This window comes from Sardina pilchardus, chromosome 13, assembly GCF_963854185.1.
Source record: "Sardina pilchardus chromosome 13, fSarPil1.1, whole genome shotgun sequence".
Taxonomy (NCBI): domain Eukaryota; kingdom Metazoa; phylum Chordata; class Actinopteri; order Clupeiformes; family Clupeidae; genus Sardina; species Sardina pilchardus.
In genome coordinates, this window is record NC_085006.1 from 4,700,058 (window position 1) to 4,717,553 (window position 17,496).

General features: G+C 49.1%; 1 protein-coding gene across 4 annotated transcripts in view; it reads right to left on the minus strand.

Moving 5' to 3' along the window:
* The window catches only part of aplp2 (amyloid beta (A4) precursor-like protein 2), a 42,802-nt gene that overhangs the window by 4,762 nt on the left and 20,544 nt on the right, over nucleotides 1-17,496 (minus strand). For 2 of the 4 annotated variants that reach the window (XM_062551763.1, XM_062551760.1), the window contains exons 2-14: nucleotides 15,703-15,876; nucleotides 15,111-15,240; nucleotides 11,129-11,241; nucleotides 9,900-10,114; nucleotides 9,362-9,606; nucleotides 8,099-8,266; nucleotides 6,821-6,954; nucleotides 6,462-6,536; nucleotides 5,342-5,500; nucleotides 4,631-4,759; nucleotides 3,278-3,377; nucleotides 2,176-2,349; nucleotides 722-757 (exon numbers count right to left, since the gene is read on the minus strand). In XM_062551763.1, coding sequence (XP_062407747.1) covers nucleotides 722-757; nucleotides 2,176-2,349; nucleotides 3,278-3,377; nucleotides 4,631-4,759; nucleotides 5,342-5,500; nucleotides 6,462-6,536; nucleotides 6,821-6,954; nucleotides 8,099-8,266; nucleotides 9,362-9,606; nucleotides 9,900-10,114; nucleotides 11,129-11,241; nucleotides 15,111-15,240; nucleotides 15,703-15,876 — 1,852 coding nt within the window. The remainder of the gene's footprint in view (nucleotides 1-721; nucleotides 758-2,175; nucleotides 2,350-3,277; nucleotides 3,378-4,630; nucleotides 4,760-5,341; nucleotides 5,501-6,461; nucleotides 6,537-6,820; nucleotides 6,955-8,098; nucleotides 8,267-9,361; nucleotides 9,607-9,899; nucleotides 10,115-11,128; nucleotides 11,242-15,110; nucleotides 15,241-15,702; nucleotides 15,877-17,496) is intronic. The other 2 variants (XM_062551764.1, XM_062551762.1) reach the window with 2 other exon arrangements.

Below are 17,496 nucleotides of genomic sequence, written 5' to 3' on the forward strand. Positions count from 1 at the left end.
GAAAATCACCCTTAAATACCACAGATTTACAACTCACCAGAAAAGAAAAACATGGTCTTGACAAAGCTTCCCAACTAACATCGACACAAACACACATAATACATTTTCCAAGAAGAAAAAGATAAGTCTACGTGACAATCTATGGATGGGTTTTCCATGAATGTCCACTCACAAGGGCTAAACCAGGATAAGTCAAAGGATTGTGTTTCAGCACGGCAGGAGCAAATTGGACCAGCTTAAACTTGGCTGCAGGTCAGTGAGACTGTGCGGCCCTCCAACAGGGTTTGCTCATTTAAAGGAGTCCTAACTGGTAGGGAAGCAGGGTAGGAACGGGGGGAGTAATAATTAGATAAAACAGTGTAAAAATGAAGTGTGAAGCTGAGGACAGCAGCCTGGAAAGCCACCCTCGGGCCTATCCACAGTGCACTGAGCTGTACATCTATCCATGAGCCAGCAGTCTACTGCACGTTTTTTTCTCTTGTCACATACAATAGAAAGAAACCCCCAGCCCTGATGAATGACTGTACGAATGAGTGGGCATGTGAAGCATCACAGATGGCTAACTAGACAAAACATGGGAGGAAGGAGAGCAGAGAGGGGGGGGGATGAGGAGTTGATGACACCACAACATAAAAAGGAGCCATTTTGGGAGCTGGTGAGAGGCACAGAGGCGACAAACAGAACGGGAGGAGAAAAGAAGAGAAGCAGCAAAGCCACCAACCTTTCTTGAAGGCACGAGGGGGGTCAGACAGATCACCTAGGCATTGAGAGTGAGCAAACGAAGAGATAAAAATGGGGGGAAGAAGAGAGAAGAAAAGAAAAGAGAGAGAGAGAGAAACTCAGGTGAGCAGAGAAAAGGCAGATTTGTCAGGCTGTGCCAAATGACTGAAGATAAGTCCTGTAGGACAGCTTCCGGAAGGCAAAAGGTAAAAAGAGAACCCAAGAGGACGAGGGTTGAATCTCAACATGGGCCTGCTGGAATCAAAGTGCTTTCCTGCACTAATGTGTTTGTTTCATGCCTTCTTGGTTTTTCCACTTGTCATTAACACTGAGAGCAGGCTGAGAAAATGGAGGAGGATTGCACTGCGAGGGCCATTTTCAAAACATTTGGCTCCAGTTTGGCACCAGAGCCTGGGGTCTTGTGATTTTAGTCAAAACCTCAGTGTTGTGTTGAAGGCAAGGCCACCGGGACTCATGCTAGCACCGATAAGAACAGGCCCGTGGCTCCTTTCCACACACCAACAGATCTCGGTACACTTAGTGCCGCTCTTAGCAAACATTACAGCTGCGGGCTCTCTCTGCTCCCAGCTCTACCATTACCTGACGTGTCCTTAGAGACCCAACAGTTCCCCCACACTACCAAAGGAGAGCAACTGCCAAGTGTCCAAGGCTACAGGCAAAAAACATACTTAAGAGGCTTCTTGAAGCAAAATGATGCTCAGAAATAGGGTGGATTATTTTCTCAACTGTCCATGTGTGTGTGAAATGTGGTGTTCGTAAAAGCAACCACATTTGATCACTGAGCTTTAGCTTTGATAGGTCAGGCAGTTCTGTATAGTTACAGTATTCTAAACATCTTAAATACCAACAATGAACATATTATTACACTCATATTTTGGAACAATCTATGCTCATGTTGCTTGCAAAACTGTTACGATTTGGATACACTCACAACTATATCGGAGAGAGATTGAACGAAAACCTGTCTAACATGTCTGGTTTGACAATTCAAACGAGCTCCGTTTCCCAGGCCTCTGTGGCGCTGAATGGCAGGGAATGAGAATAAGGCTGCAGCTCGCCCTGCATACATCTAGATCTGCTCCTGGTTTTCTGGCTGTCTCTTGCCAGGAGTCGAAGCTTGCCTTTGTGACTCTGCATGGTCAGTCAAACAGATAGGGAACCATCTGCCCATGTTTGTCTCGCAAGTAACTGTCAATCGCTGTTATACAGTATGTAGAGCACACTGTCTGAAATAATAATGGATAATAAAGGAAGGTAAACAGTTCCTCTATTCTCAGCTATGACAGAAACAACTACATATCTATATATTACCGACACTAATATCCTGTGGACCAACTACATAAAAAGGGATGTTCATGAACCTCTGCGGTCATTTTTTTAAAAGTTGCTTTGGGATCCTTCAAAACAGGGCCTCATCTGAGAACAACTACTCACCCTCTGGCTCCGGGTGGGACCCCAGAGAGTTGACCTGGAAGGGTCGGAAGGGTTTGCCATCGAAGATGGGGACCTCAACGCTCTCCTCTGATGACATGGTGACATCTGGCTGAGACTCGGAGATGGAGGACAGGAACTGGTCCATGTCAGCCTTCTGCTCTTGAAGCAGTTCATCTAGGCGTCCAGAAAGCACAGAGAAGAGAGAGGGAGAGAGAGAGAAAGAGATAGAGAAAGGGTAAGAATGGGCAGACTTCAAAATACTCCACAAGAAATATAAAATGAGAAAATTAGTCATATACGTCTCTTCCCCCAACACCCTTTCATAATCTGGCGAAATATCAATTGAAACAACACACTTACACAGTATATACTGTAGAAAATGTAGTACTACGAGTCACCCAGTTCAGAAACTCTACATAATTCTCCCCGTCTCTCTCTCCGGTGGTATGAAATAGGCATGACCCAGTTCTGTCACAGCCTCCACTTCTCTTTAATCTCGAGTTCCCGCAACCTCACAGGTTTCCTTTTAGAACTGAATAAAAGCGAGATGGAGATAGAGCGGGAGCGGGAGCGGGGAAACGAGCGACTGTAGAGATGTGTCGGCAGCCAGCCCCCCTCTCGCACGCACCTCCGGCTCCAGACACACACACAGACAAACAGGCAGAGACTGGCTGGGACTGCTGTTGCACTGCAGCGTGTTGTGCGCTTAATTGCCCGCGCTGCTGTGTGCTGGGGCTCTGTGCTGGTGGGCTGAACATATCTCATGTTGAGACACGCGCACGGTGCCCTCATATGGGCCATGGGGAGGGGGGGCATGATTTGATCTCCACCTGCAGCTCTACTAATTGGTTCATAGGAACAGCAGTGCAGTTGTAGATTTTTATAATCAAATGATGTCCTCTGCCCATAAATGGGTGTGAAAAGAAAATGGCGTAGTAGCCCACTTGTTCATGCTCCCGGTGAGAGTTGACTGGAGCAATGAAAACTTGACTGATACATTTTATATTCAGAACAGAACAGAATTTCCATCTAGTGGTGTCGTAGTACCCATTATTCTCCTGAAATTCATTAAGCCTTCAGGATCATCATCAAGGACACTTACCAATCTCGTCCTGGATCTCATCAGCGACGTAGGGCACTTTGTAAAGCAGTGACAGACTCTGGTTCATCCTCTCCTCGATCACACGCAGATGTGTCATCACCTTGGGAACAAGCACAAGTAGACGGAGAAATCAATTCACTTGGTGGACCAGAATACAATGCAGAATGGAGACAAGCATAAGGTCCAATGAAAGCAACCCTGAGGAATAGTTAGAGATGAAATTTCATTATCTGTAAAATGACAGCATTATGTACTATAACTCCTTTAAGCCGCATCATCCATTTAATACCCTATTCCAAACTAAACCCAGAGGAACTACACATCTAGTCTGGGTTCTGGTGCGTTAGAAAAATCTATTTTTATTCTGTTCTGCTGTTTTTTTTGTTGTTTTTTTTAAAAACAATCACCCCCTGCTCTGCACTGCTTATCACATGCATGTAGTTTCTTAAAGCCAGCAACAGATGGCAATAATATGCCTTTCCAAAAAACAGAAGGGTGGTACCACCCCAACACACACACACACACACACACACACACACAGATAGAGAGAGAGTGAGAGAGAGAGAGAAAGAAAAAAGAAAGAGAGAAAAAGAAAGAGGGAGAGGCACACCAACTCTCACACCATGCAATTCTTGTTGTTTGTTTCTTTTAGGTTACAGTACGTCAGAGAGAACAGCCTAGATTTTTGTATACAGTGTTAATGATCCAAAGCTTTCATGCCTGCCCCACAGCCAACTGGAGGATGTAACCTTAATCTAAAACCAAATAAACAGGAACGTCCCTAATGAATGTCACAAAGCAAATGAGATAAGCCATGGAAATTTGTTCCCATGGCTTGGCACCGACATTCAAATTCCCTCCTTCTCCAACAATCCATCTCTGTGCGAACGTGTCCATCTGACTCTATGCACCTTTGTTTTGCACCCCCTCGAGGTGATTGATCAGTCAGATTAGCCCAGAGTGACGTTGAGCTAGTGTACCAAGGGATCAGAGTCAAGAGGCCATCCAATCAAAATCCCTAACGCGGCGTTACACAAGGCCTGTGCTACGCTAATCTGCAGCACAGGGTTTCTGCGCGCGTCTTGTCTAGTCATGCTAGCCCACCCACAGCTCCTGGGCTAACGGCGCTGTTATGTACTTTGCTCCTGGCACTGCCTGCGCTTTATCCACACACTCGCTTCAGTCAGCACTCGACTGCAAATGGAATTTCACACTCAACTCGTTTTTTTTTTTGTTGCTGTTTTTTTGAGGTGGCAAACTTGCTAAGAATTTGGGTCTTCCTCCCCTGCAGTAATGAGAGCTAATCTCCAGTGTGTGTGGGGGGGGGGTGTGTGTGCTACTACGTGGGCTTACCTGGGACTTCATCTGGGCAGCCTTCTCTGGGTCCACAGCCAGGACGTGCTGGTAATGGCGGATGGTGTGCTGGCGATCCTTATTCTCCGCACGCACGTACCTCTTGAGCGCCTGCAGGATGCGGTGGGGCTGCGAGGGGGAGGGAGAGAGAGGGGGCAGAGGAGCGTTACATGGCCATACTTTACAGGCAGGACAGGTTGGGCTGAGAGGGATCAGTTCAAAAAAATGACATGAGGGGGGATTATGAAAAACTGATTTTCCAAAGTGCCCGAGGAGGGACTACAGTCGCAGCTCAATTCATCATGCTGATTCGTTTTAAATATCCCCTCCAGACCTGGCACCTTTCTAGAATTCACTCTTACACATACTGACCTGGGCCCTGAATATTCAAAGCACACTGCAATGTCCAAAATGAGGATCACTGCAGTGCAGACATGGAGGATCAAATTACCGAAAATATAAATAATTACATTTTATGCTCACTGTACTGATTTAATAATGTTAACGACGATGTGAATGCAACAACCAAAAAAAAAAACAAGCAAGCATATTTTATGATGGCAACCAAACCATCTAAAGTGCTTCCTCATCAAATTAGGCTTCCAGTTCCCCCTGTCTGTTTGTTGAAAAATCAATAACCTAGGTTAGGCTTCACACACACAAAAAAAGTATGCCCCTCCGGAGTGCATCGTGCCAGGCCCCGGCGCTCACCTTGGGGGGGTCGGCCTGCAGGGCGGCCAGGTAGTTCTCCAGGGCCAGGCGGCGGCGGTCGTTGAGCATGGCCTCCACCCGCGCCAGGTGCGTCTCCACCAGCTGCTGCTTCTCGCTGGCCGCCTCCTCCTCCAGAGACTCCACCATGGCCTGGAAGTGCTGCGCGGCACGGGAGCGGCACGCGGGGAGAAATGGGACGGTTATTTTTAGTCTGGGATTAACAACTAGCGTACTATCCAGACTATTAGCCGCGGCCTATACATTGATTTTGCTAAATGTCTTCAGCTATGAGGTTAATACAGGGGGACCGTTAATATGTACGGGATAGTGGACGACACGCCGTGCGGTTATTCAAAGTTAATGCACGTGCGAAGCGGAGGGACGTTCCGTCTAGAAAAGTGCATTAACTTTGAATAACCGCACGGCGTGAAGTCCATTATCCCGCTTATTCCACTGTTGCCACTTGCGTTGTGTTCGTTTCCGGTGCTAATTTAATTGTTTTAATCGCTAGAACGGTATTGTTTGTAGAACTACTTTTCCCAGACACATTTCAACTAATTTCTCGAACTGGGGTTACTAGTTCTAAATGGATGGTTGCTATGGCCAAAAGCCAGTCGTTAGTTCCAATCTCCCGTTGTCAAGCTGGCACATCCCAGGATTCTGATGAACGTTAACTTTGAAAGATTGCTATTTTTCTTAGCCTACTGCCACCTAACTATAGCTAAATGACACCTCTTTCATATGCTAAACGTTACTATGATCTGAACGTCTGTATTTGACAGCTTCTATGTAACGTGACAGTGCATTTAAACTTCACAACGAGTTTGGCGAATTAATATTCAAGTGTGATATGGTCAAAAACAATGGAACTACTTCATAGCCGTGCGTATATCTAAAGTTAATGCACACCCTTATAGAACGCAGGACAATGGGGAACTCAACCGAGCAGTGGAATAAGGTGTTAATATGGTTTTGTTTCTTTTAACCTGCATAAAACACCGCTTATACACAATGCGGCTTATGTGCGGGAAATTACTGTATGGCTCCTTGTGTGTAAGGAATCAGACGGGGATGATGGGATGTTGCTTTGTTTGCTGTTGGAGAGGCCTGTCTGACTCACCTGGATCAGTGTCTGCCGTTCACCTTTGGGCAGGTTCTTAGCCTGGCGCTCAGCCTCCTCCCACTCCTTCCTCACCTGACAAGAGACAGACAGAGAGAGAGAGTCAGAAGATGTGACCGAGCACCTACTGGGACCACGCAGATGGTTCCCCCTTCCTCTCCTGTGGCACAGTATGGGTGCCTCTCAACAGCTCTCCTCAATCCTCGATGCTCGATCCTCGAGGGGCGTTCCCACTGATCTATAACTAACACTGACTGGATAGATATCCCATTGTTGCCGCCCCTAGGATCGAGGCCCGAGGAGTGAGAGAGGACGTATAAAAGCCCAAATGAGAGGCACCCTTTGTCTCCGGCCCTCACCCTCTCCATGCGGTTGCGGTGGCGGATCTCCAGCTGCTCCTTGGCCTTCTGGAAGCGGCTGTGCTCCTTGTCGTCGGCCGGGGTCTCAAAGTACACATCCACATCATCGGTAGGCTGAGGTGTGGTGGGAGTAACTGCAAGCAAACACACACACACACACACACACACACACACGGAATGATGAGTGGACGAGCTCACAGTTGACAGACGGGTGACTAAAAGCATAAACACAGAAGGACGGCAGACGGACAGAGACGGGAGGTGAAGCAGCAAGGCAGCAGTCTCTCTGTTAGACAGAGGAGACGCTTTGTGTCAGAGAGAAGCACTGGAAGATGAAAGAGAGGGGGAATCAAACAAGGTGCCTGTGACTCTCCAAGGCAAGGGGGTAATGTGAGAAGAGATTGTTTCGTAGTTGCTCTGCAAGCATAGCAGTTTAGAGGCAACAGGGATCCACTCGGATAGGCAGCCAGATGACATTCACGGCCCACACGGAGGACACAACACAGGGCTAGCGAAGGAGCAGCTCCTCAGTTCACGCTCAAAGATCCTGCCGAGTCGACTGCATCTGCATCTCAACACCACTTCACTCAAATGAGCTGGATGCTGAGCAGCTGAGCAGATGCGGTGATGGTTTATAGCGCCATCACGGTTCCTTCCAGAAGCATCTTCAACCTTTAAGGATCTTTAGCAGTACACAGTAGGCACAACAGGACTCACACAGGACAGTGCAGGAAGAGGGAAGAGAGGGAACTGAACATGGAAGCAAGCAGACAAAGACAAGGGGTCCTTAGGCCAGGAGAAAGAGTCTGTGTGATTTTAGAGCAGTGCCCGTTGAACACAGGAAGGTGTGATTGTTAGTCCAGACTCTTGTGAGAGGGGAAGGAAAGAGACGAAGGAATATCTTTAGGGAGATGTGCAATCTACAGTGTGGTCCTCTTCTGCAGCCCTCGTCTTCTCTAGTGACTTACATAAGCAGACTGTGCATGGTGGCAGGAGAGAGAGAGAAGGTGATTTATTCAGAAAGAGAGGGATAGAGAGAGAGAGAGAGAGAGAGAAAGGGTGTGAGTTTGGCAGCGATGTATCCCTGGCAAATATGGTGGAGCATGCACAGTGCTGCAGGAGAGAACGGCTAGCGGGAGAGTGTGATCAAAAGCGGGAGGAGTGCACTTTGACATGGGAGACACCGCCAGCAAACGCGCACCCAGTGTGTGTGTGTGTGTGTGTGAGGACAGAGGAGCGTGTCAAATCTGGCCCCAGCCATTTCCAAACCCAACTTACTCAGGCGCTTGCACACGGCCATGCAGTACTCCTCCGAGTCGAAATTGTTGCGGTTGCCGGCGCAGCCTCCGTAGGTGAAGCGCACGCACTTCCTCTGGCGCATGTCGAAGGCCCAGCGCGGCATGGAGGCGCGGCAGGGCCCAGTCTCCGCCTCCAGGGAGCACACGGCTGCCAGAGGACAGCAGTTAGAGCCTCCCACCAGAGGGGGCAGCACTCAAGACTGCCATGTCAAAAAAACACTACAGGCTAAGGGGCTGGTGGGCCAAGATGACTCAAATGACTGACAAAGGCTAAATCTGGTTCATTCTTAAAGGGATATTCCGCCATTTTTGGAAATACGCTCATTTTCCACCTCCCCTCGAGCAAAACAATCGATATTTACCTTGTTCCCGTTCATCCAGCCATTCTGTGAGTCTGGCGATACAACTTTTAGCTTCAGCCTAGCATAGATCACTGAATCGGATTAGACCATTAGCTTCTTGCCTGCTAGCTTCATGTTTAAAAGTGACTACGATTTCTGGTAATTTTCCCATTTAAAACGTGTCTCCTCTCAAGTTAGAAAGTGCAATAAGACCAACTGAAAATGAAACCTGGCGTTTTTCTAGGCTGATTTGACATGGAACTACACTCTCATCTGGCGTAATAATCAAGGCAACTTGCAAACGTACCATAGGCGCAGTGATATCGTACGCAGCATTTGAAAATAGTCCCCATAGACAACAAGCAGTAGTAGTGCCAGTAGCTGCAAGTTGCCTTGATTATTACGCCAGATGAGAGTGTAGTTCCATGTCAAATCAGCCTAGAAAAACGCCAGGTTTCATTTTCAGTTGGTCTTATTGCACTTTCTAACTTGAGAGGAGACACGTTTTAAATGGGAAAATTACCAGAAATCTTAGTCACTTTTAAACATGAAGCTAGCAGGCGAGAAGCTAATGGTCTAATCCGATTCAATGATCTATGCTAGGCTGAAGCTAAAAGTTGTATCGCCAGACTCACAGAATGGCTGGATGAACGGGAGCAAGGTAAATATCGATTGTTTTGCTCGAGGGAAGGTGGAAAATGAGCGTATTTCCACAAATGGCGGAATATCCCTTTAAGCCTTTTAATATTTTATGCTGCTACATTTGATGCCTGGTTAATTTCAGAGTGTAATGAAAAATACATCATCAATCATACTAATGGCTATTCTCAAAAAAAAAGAGATTCAATCTGGTGCTTGCTCTTGGCCCATATCAATATTCAAAATAGTCTCACTACGCTTACCCTTAACATCCTCCAGAGTCTTATCATCTTCTTCGACCTCGTCGTCATCGTCTTTGTCGTCGTCGTCGGGGTACTCGGCAGACTTGTCTTTCTTGTCCTGCTTCTCCATGCTGTCGCGGTCGTCCTCCTCGTCCTCATAGACGTAGTGGTAGTCATCGTCATCATCATCATCCATCTCCTCCTCATCCTCTTCGTCATCGGCAGGGTCCTCCTTCTGTGTGGGCTGCTCATTGGCTGGGGCCTCACTGCAGGACAAAGAGAGGAGAAAGAGAGAGAGGGGGGGGGGGTGATTTTAGGATGATGGCCACGACTCAGGTTACGCTACTCTGTGTGATGAAATGGAAGAGCAGCTATCACAGGGCAGTGGACAGATGGCCCCGTAATTCATCATACATACACACCAGCTGTTAGCAGACACACACACACGCACACACACACACACATCTCCTCAATGGGCTCATCATTATCACACACACACACACACACACACACCTCTCCTCAATGGGCTCATCATTATCACACACACACACACACACACCTCTCCTCAACGGGCTCATCATTATCGGGTTGGGGCTCCTCCACCTCCATGTCCTCTTCCTCCTCGTCCTCTACCTCGGCGGGCAGGGCGGGCGGCGCGGGCTCCTCCGGGCGGCTGGAGGGACAGCACACGTACTCGGTCCCGTGGAACTTGTCGATGCCACAGGGCAGCAGCATGCCGTAGCTGTGCAGCACCATCCTCTCCTTGACGCAGGCCTGCGGGAGAGAGAGGGAGAGAGAGAGGGAGAGAGACAGAGGGAGAGACAGAGGGAGAGAGAGAGGGAGAGAGACAGAGGGAGAGAGAGAGGGAGCCGCCGAGAGACGGATGGTAAGAGTGAGGAATGAGGCCGCAGATTAAAACAGACACACACATACATCTTCTTCACAACTTCGCCGTTTCCACTAATTCTGCGGGAGCAGTGAGTCATCTTCACTGTGTGCGAATGGAGCCTCCTGACTGGGTGTGTGATTCACTGCTGTTGACTGGCTCACATAATGTGGACTCGGGGATGGAGTGGGACAGACAATGGCGAAAGCATGGCGAAAGCCATGAAATAGTCTTACGATTCAATGAGCTAGCTCAGGTTCTCTCTTTCCTGAGCACTGTGGGCTTGCGCTGTACACAAAAGGAGGCCATACAGTATACGCAAGAGAGTAAGTCGTGCGGAGGGAGCCGGGCCAAGAGCATAGCAGTTGCTGTGTGTTGAGTGTGCGTGTGTGCATTGTGTGTGTTTAGTACGCTGTGGCCTGAAAGGTGGGCTGGGCCTGGGGATTAGCGGCATTACGGCTAATCTGACTACAGCCTGCAATGTGACAGCTTCCATAGCCACAGGCAGAGAGAGAGAGAGAGAGAGAGAGAGAGAGAGAGAGAGAGAGAGAGAGAGAGAACAGATAAAAGTGACCATGAGGGAAGTGGACTCTAGTGAATGGATGGTTCCACTCACCCAGCGCTACACCAAGCTCACTTGACACACAGTAGAAGGGGCCTTATCCTCCCCCCCACTTTGTTACGGCAGCTATTTAGCGCTCTATTGCGAAACATCTGCTGTCTAGCCTGTGATGCAAGAGCACAATGCAATCTAAAAGTGGTCAGAGAAAAAATAGTGGTCTGAAAAACCACTAAGATTCCCTCGCGCTGGAGCGTTCCATTTGGAGCGGCGCTGCCCTAATCCGTTTGGCTTTGTCTGTGAGTCAGTGTGTTTACCCCGTGGATTGTGGTCAGTAGCTCACCTCCTTGGCCACGCCGTGCCACTGCTGGTGGCTGACGCACATGTCCATGCGCTCCTTGTGGAAGAACTTGCACTTCTCAGGGACCAGGAGGACGTCGCTCACAAAGTCTCCCACTGCAAGACAACCAGCAGAGAGGACACCATTTCAGAAACAGGAAAAAAAAATACAAACAGACACACATCCATAGACACACACACACACACCCACACACCCACACACACACCCACACACTCACACTCACACAGAATTAAGGCTCTGCTGTAGATGTGGACTCCCCACCCCATCCTAAAAAGAGAATATTTAATGACACAAGGCAAAAACCTGCCATCATTTATAATTCATGGCCATCTGATACTTTGATCTTTCTTACAGCAGTATTACAAAGTGGGCGAGTGACACTTGCATAGCTGGACATGTCCCAGAGATCCCGGCACACAGGCACACAGCCACACAGCCAAACGCAGTGACCAGACCCGCAGCTGGGAGAGATGAATTCCTCAGCCTTATCTCTGCGTCCAATAAAACACTATCAGTGCGGCTGGCAGGTCCAGGGTCAGTGTCCTCTCAAAGTCTAAATTGTGACCGGGCGCCCATTCCGATGATCTGAATATTCAGCCGTGTGAAATGAGTCACATTAATAACACTTCACATTTCATCAAACGCCTGTAATGGGAGATATGGCCGTTGATCCACCCAGCATATGGTGCTGTGGTCACCAGAGGTCAGCCATGGTCCTCTCTCTCCAGACACGCACGTCCGAACGGAGAGCCACTGCGACGTCTGCAGGGAGAGGACATGTGCAGTGGAGGCACAAAAGATGGCTCTCGAACTGCTTATTTAGCTGCCTGCCACAAAGCTTACCTCAGGCCACTCTGGCATGAAGCAAAAGAAAAGGACGAGGAGGACAAGGAGAGAGAGAGAGAGATTGAAAGGGCGAGTGTGTGAGTGAGAGTGAGAGAGAAAGGCAGTGTTCTGGAAAATGAGAGGGTTTACAGGAAAAAGACGGGAGTTGCAAATAGCAGAGCAGACAGCTGCTTGTTCCGTCCTCCACAAAAAGCACATTACATAGAAACACACACACACTAGACCAGCCAGAGAGACAGGGGTCAGCACAACAACAATGTCACTGTCCGTTTCTTACAAAGACAAAAAAAAAAAAAAAAATCAGACTTAGTCACCATGTCAGAGGCTTTTACTATTTAGAAATCCTATTTTCAGACAAATCTATCACATGGATAGTGCTTCTTTTGACAGCACTCCTCATGTGAACTGAAGACCACAGTGGAGGGGCAGAATAAGAGCACGTCTTCCACTAGAGCTGACAGGACTGGTGAGATCTGTCTCTCCCTCTACGCTCTCCTTTCTTATTTCACTAAGTCTGTCCTCTCACCATTGTGTGCTCAAGCTTCTTATGCTCTTACTCTGTTTAGGGCTGCTAGGATTGGTGTCAGGAGGAGTCCTGGAAGACAGGTGGGCAGGTTGACAGGTGAGCCAGGTGACATCTGCCTGTGCGGCTCGAACACACCTCTCCCTCTTCTCTCCTGTCATCTCTGCCTGTTAGCCACACAGCTGAACGTTGAGCTGAATCCCCACCCCCACCCTCTCCACCTCTGCTCCTCCACACCACTTCCTCCGCCCCTCCTCCATCACCAGCAGTATCTCAGCCATCAATCTGTGGGGACTGTGGCAGCATGGCCCAGTGCAGCCGTGAGGCTGTGCAGAGGGGAGCGCGTCCTTCCCCTGGGGCCCGGTGGCTCCGCGCTGGGGGATTGGGGAGAGAGATTAGCACTTAGCGGCCAGGCGGCGGGGCAGGTGGGCTCCCACTGAGCCTCCAGCCCACGGCCGAGGGATCAATCGCCGGCCAACGGCAAGAGAGATGAGTCACTCAATAAATCTCATTAGGTTTTACTGCACATTTCATAAAGTGAACACTTTACATAGTGACCCATTTTCCGCTGTATGATTTCTTAAAGGCTCTTTTGCTCCAGGCATTCCTTGCCTGGGTCCACCATAATCATTAACCGATTATAACTTTTAACACAGCCATGTGGTCAGGCACCTGCTCAAATAAGACTGACCCAGGCGGGTGTCTGAATCCTCCAGTGGACTTGGGTCTTCAACACACTTTCCTCAAAACAACTGATATTGATTACACAAATCTAAAGACAAAGACAATAGCCCTTTATGTGAGCAGATTCAAGCTTCACTGGGAGCGGGGTCATGACTGGCTTTTGCGGTTCATTTGACCAGTTTCAATTTTGACCTGTGGTCACTTATTCTTAGCAAGCTGGCTCCATTACCCCAACTGTGCTTTCTCCACCATCAGCTGCCTACATCAGCACTTCTCCTCCTTCCTCAGTCCCCATGACATGAGCTTTTTTAACCTCGATAAAGAATCTAAACTGACAGCCAGAAATAAACATGGCGCACAACAAAATAAGCACAAATAAATCCTCATATCGGCAACCTATTTTAGAAACGAGATGGTAATGACAGTGGGGAGCGGGAACATGCAGTAATTCTGCTTAATTGCGAGGAGAGAGAGAAAGAGGGGGGAGCGACTGTAGTGCTCTAATTAAATAAGAGAGCTTGATTATGAATGATCTTTATCATCGCTGATAACAGGCCCAGCCAGGAGCACAGGGCACAAAGAGCTGCAGACACACGGAGCCCAGGGCCCAGGGCTGACATTGCACTGCACCAGTGACATTTCAGCAGCTTTATATGTGCACCACCTCCAATGGGTTACAGCAGGAAAAGCCCAAACAAATACAATTGTAAACTCCATCATAGAGCTTCTCAAACCCTAAGTGTAACAACACAAAAAAATGTGACATCTGTGAAATGCTAAATCTAAAACTCTGTTAAGTACAGAGAGAACACAAAAGTGGTGTTTGGTTCTGACAGTCTATCAATCAAAACCAGTCGACGACTCCGATTCCACTACCCCAACAGTGGCATCAGCAATTTGCAATACCTATTCAGCTCTCCCCTCCCTGCTCACTCCAAAACCTGAAGCTAAAAAATTGAAATAGAAGGGGGGAAAAAAGAGAAAAAAAAAGCACCCTGCCATCTCTGGTAGCCTCTGCTTGTCAGCCCATTTCACAGTCCACTGACAGCACTAATGGCTTTCTCATCCCCTAACTCAGCGCCACAACTCAATCAGACAGAATGAACAAGGGGAGAGATGAAAGGAGAGAGAGAGAGAGGAGAGGAGAGGAGTGGAGAGGACAAACTGAACAAGAAAACAGGAAAAAGTCTAGTCTGCTTTTAACATCACAAACGCTGACTAAGAAGGACAGGGTTTCTACTTCTACTGAGTGTGAGTGTGAAAATTGTCCGGCAAAGACAGGTCTGCTTTCTGTACTGGAGAGAAAATGGCGAGGAAGAGAAGGGAGAAAGAAACCGATCGGGAGGCTCAAATAATTCACTGTCGCCATGGAGAGGAGTCCTCTGGGTTTCTGTTGTGCTGCACTGGGAGATGGAGTTTACCAGCTCCGACGCTCCATAAAAGCCAGAGGACTCTGTGGCCGCGGCCAATTATGGACAGTCCTCCCTCCTCCCAGTACGAGCACAAAGCTGCCGTGCCGGACTTCCTCAGAGCCGAGACGAGCAGCAGTAAAGTCAGCAGAATTCCCCTCGTAGCTCGCCACTCTCTCCTCATCTTCTTTCTCTCCCTCTGATCACTTTATCACTCCCACCCTCCCTCCCTCTCTCTATCTATCTATCTATCTTTGCCTTACAGCTAGTGTTCCAGAGCAGAATACTGTGCTTAACTGCACCACCATCTTGGCGTCTCAGTAATAGCTTTCTATCCACAGCATTTCCACCTCCTCCCTCCCAGTCATTAGCGGCTGCACAGCAAGCATCAGCATCAGCAAAGACGGACGGATTAGCGGTGTTGAGCAACGGCATCTGACCGTGGCCGTGTGGAGTCCATCCCTCTCATCGCAGGCCCGGCGTGCTGTGCTGTAGTTCTTACCCAGGCATTTGTAGGGGACCACAATGTGGGAGTGGCCTTTGCACGGCTTCTTCTCCTTCTTGCACCAGTTCTCAATCTTGATTGGCTCGTTGGCTTCCACCACATTTGTGATCTGCAACTCGGGGTACATCTGGGAGAGGAAGAACACGAGAGAGAGACAGAGAGACAGAGAGAGAGAGAGAGAGAGAGAGACAGGCAGACAGAAAGAGAGAGAGAGAGAGAGAGATCAGTGATGCATCCAGAATAATCTTCAAATGCTATCCGCTCAGGTGTGAAATTACACACAAATTAACTTCTCCTGAGATGCCATCAGAAATGGGTGATAAAATGGATCAGCTCTCCTCACAACCACGTGTCTTGTGTCAAATCATGGCAACTTACATGGTGTACTGAACAATATGAGGCTTTGGTACTTGAGGGGGAGGGGGGGAGACAGAATCTGTGTGAGACTAGGGGGAAAAGAGGAGCTCGCGGCACAGACGTTGACATGTGTTTGTCTGATGAGCGGCTCTCTCCGAGTCCTCCCGACCCGGGCGCTAACGCGCGGATTAGCATAAGTTAGCGGGCGGCGTGAAGTGCGGCGTCACCTCACCTCCTGGCAGTACTGCAGCACGCCCTCCTTGGTTCCGGCGCAGCTCTTGGTTCCGGAAGGGTCGGGTTCCCAGCGGCCGGTCTGGATGTTCACGTGCATGTTCAGCTTCCCACAGAACATGGCCACCTGGGGCTCGGCCACGGCAAAGCCAGTGCCTGCATTAGCCGCCAGAGCCTGGAGGACACAGAGGAGGAGAGAGAGAGAGAGAGACAGAGAGGGAGAGAGAGAGAGGGAGAGAGAGAAATATCGTTAGCCACTGCCCACACTTGTTATGGCTACATAATTAGCCATTCAATCCTGTAGGTAATCAAGTCATCTGTAACGCAAAGGCATTCCACAGGCTGAACTCATTAGCGTCACCCTAGCAAAACACCAGCTCTTGCTTACGCTCTAGTCAATGATCCAGACCATAATACATCTCAAGGACACACACTCACACCTGCACACAGCACGGACCCTTTGGAGCGTGTGCAGTCAGGACGACATGTGCTTGTCTTGGGGTAGAGGGCCTTCATCACTTCACTGCTCTGTTTTTCCTTCTCCATACACCAGTGGACAGCCAGTTATTGACTTGCTGAGGAGCGCACAAGCGCGTGTGTGTGTGAGGATGAGCATGTGTGTGTGTGTGTGTGTGTGTGTGTGTGCGTGTGTGTATCTGTAGAGGGGCCTTGGCACTCGGTCACGCTTGAGAGCACATGCTCTTCCAGGGCGCAGTGGAACAGAAACACTCAGGCTGGAGGTGCTCGGCTGCAAATGGATCATTTACCCCTGGCGACACCTACATACTGCCCAACATTCTCCGGAGAGCAAAGTCCCACTGTCGTCAAAAAACACCTCCTCTGCACGACACGGCACGGCACGGCACAAAGAAGCGTCTCACACACACACACACACGACGTACAGAGATGAGCGAGCTGTACTGAAACAACGGCTCTTCTAGCATCACTTGTGCAGCCCTGTCTGCCACGTGTAGTGTGGCGATGGAAAGGCCAGCGTCCGGTGTGCTGCGTAGGGGAAATCAGCGCGCCGCTCACCCACCCTCTCGGTGTCCTTCCACCAGGCAGGATGTGCCCCCCACCTCCCCACTGGTCCTGCAGCTCCACTTCCCTCCACAGGATGCGGCCCCACCCTGCCGGCCATTACTACGGACCACAAGGGCTGCTTAACAGCACGACCCAGCTCCAAGCGTCCCGCAGCTGGACCGGTCACAGCACTTCCATATTCCCCTCATAACAGGAAGGCTTTCATCAGTGGACCACCGCGAAAAGCACACAAAAACAGAGGCCAGCTAGTTGGAGCAGAAACAATGGCTGACGTCGGGAGGATGGCCCCCAGCACCTGAGTGCTCCCGTAGGAACCGTCGGGATGGAGATGGCCAGAGAGGAGGACCACGAGAGAGAGACTTTCACTTTGCCCCGCACCATTTCTCTCACATCGTTAACTTGCTGCAAAGATTGAACAAAAACAGTCCGAACTAAGGAGAGCAGAGGAGGACAAAGCCCAAAGGAATGGGTGCACACACACAGCTCAGAATCTGTGGCACTGTAGAGCGACTGCATTTTGGACTTTATATCATTTGAAATCCATTCTAGTTCTAGTTCCTTGAGGCTTTTATTCATTTTCTCATCTACATCTCCAATTAATTTGATTCCCTAATGCCCGGCTGCTATACCAACCCATAATGCTCTTGACTGCTTTTACATCCCTGATCAATTGAAGAACGGATTAATTTAATTATTCCTTTGAAAGCAACATTAGTATTTGAATATGCCCCTTCATAATTCCACTATATTC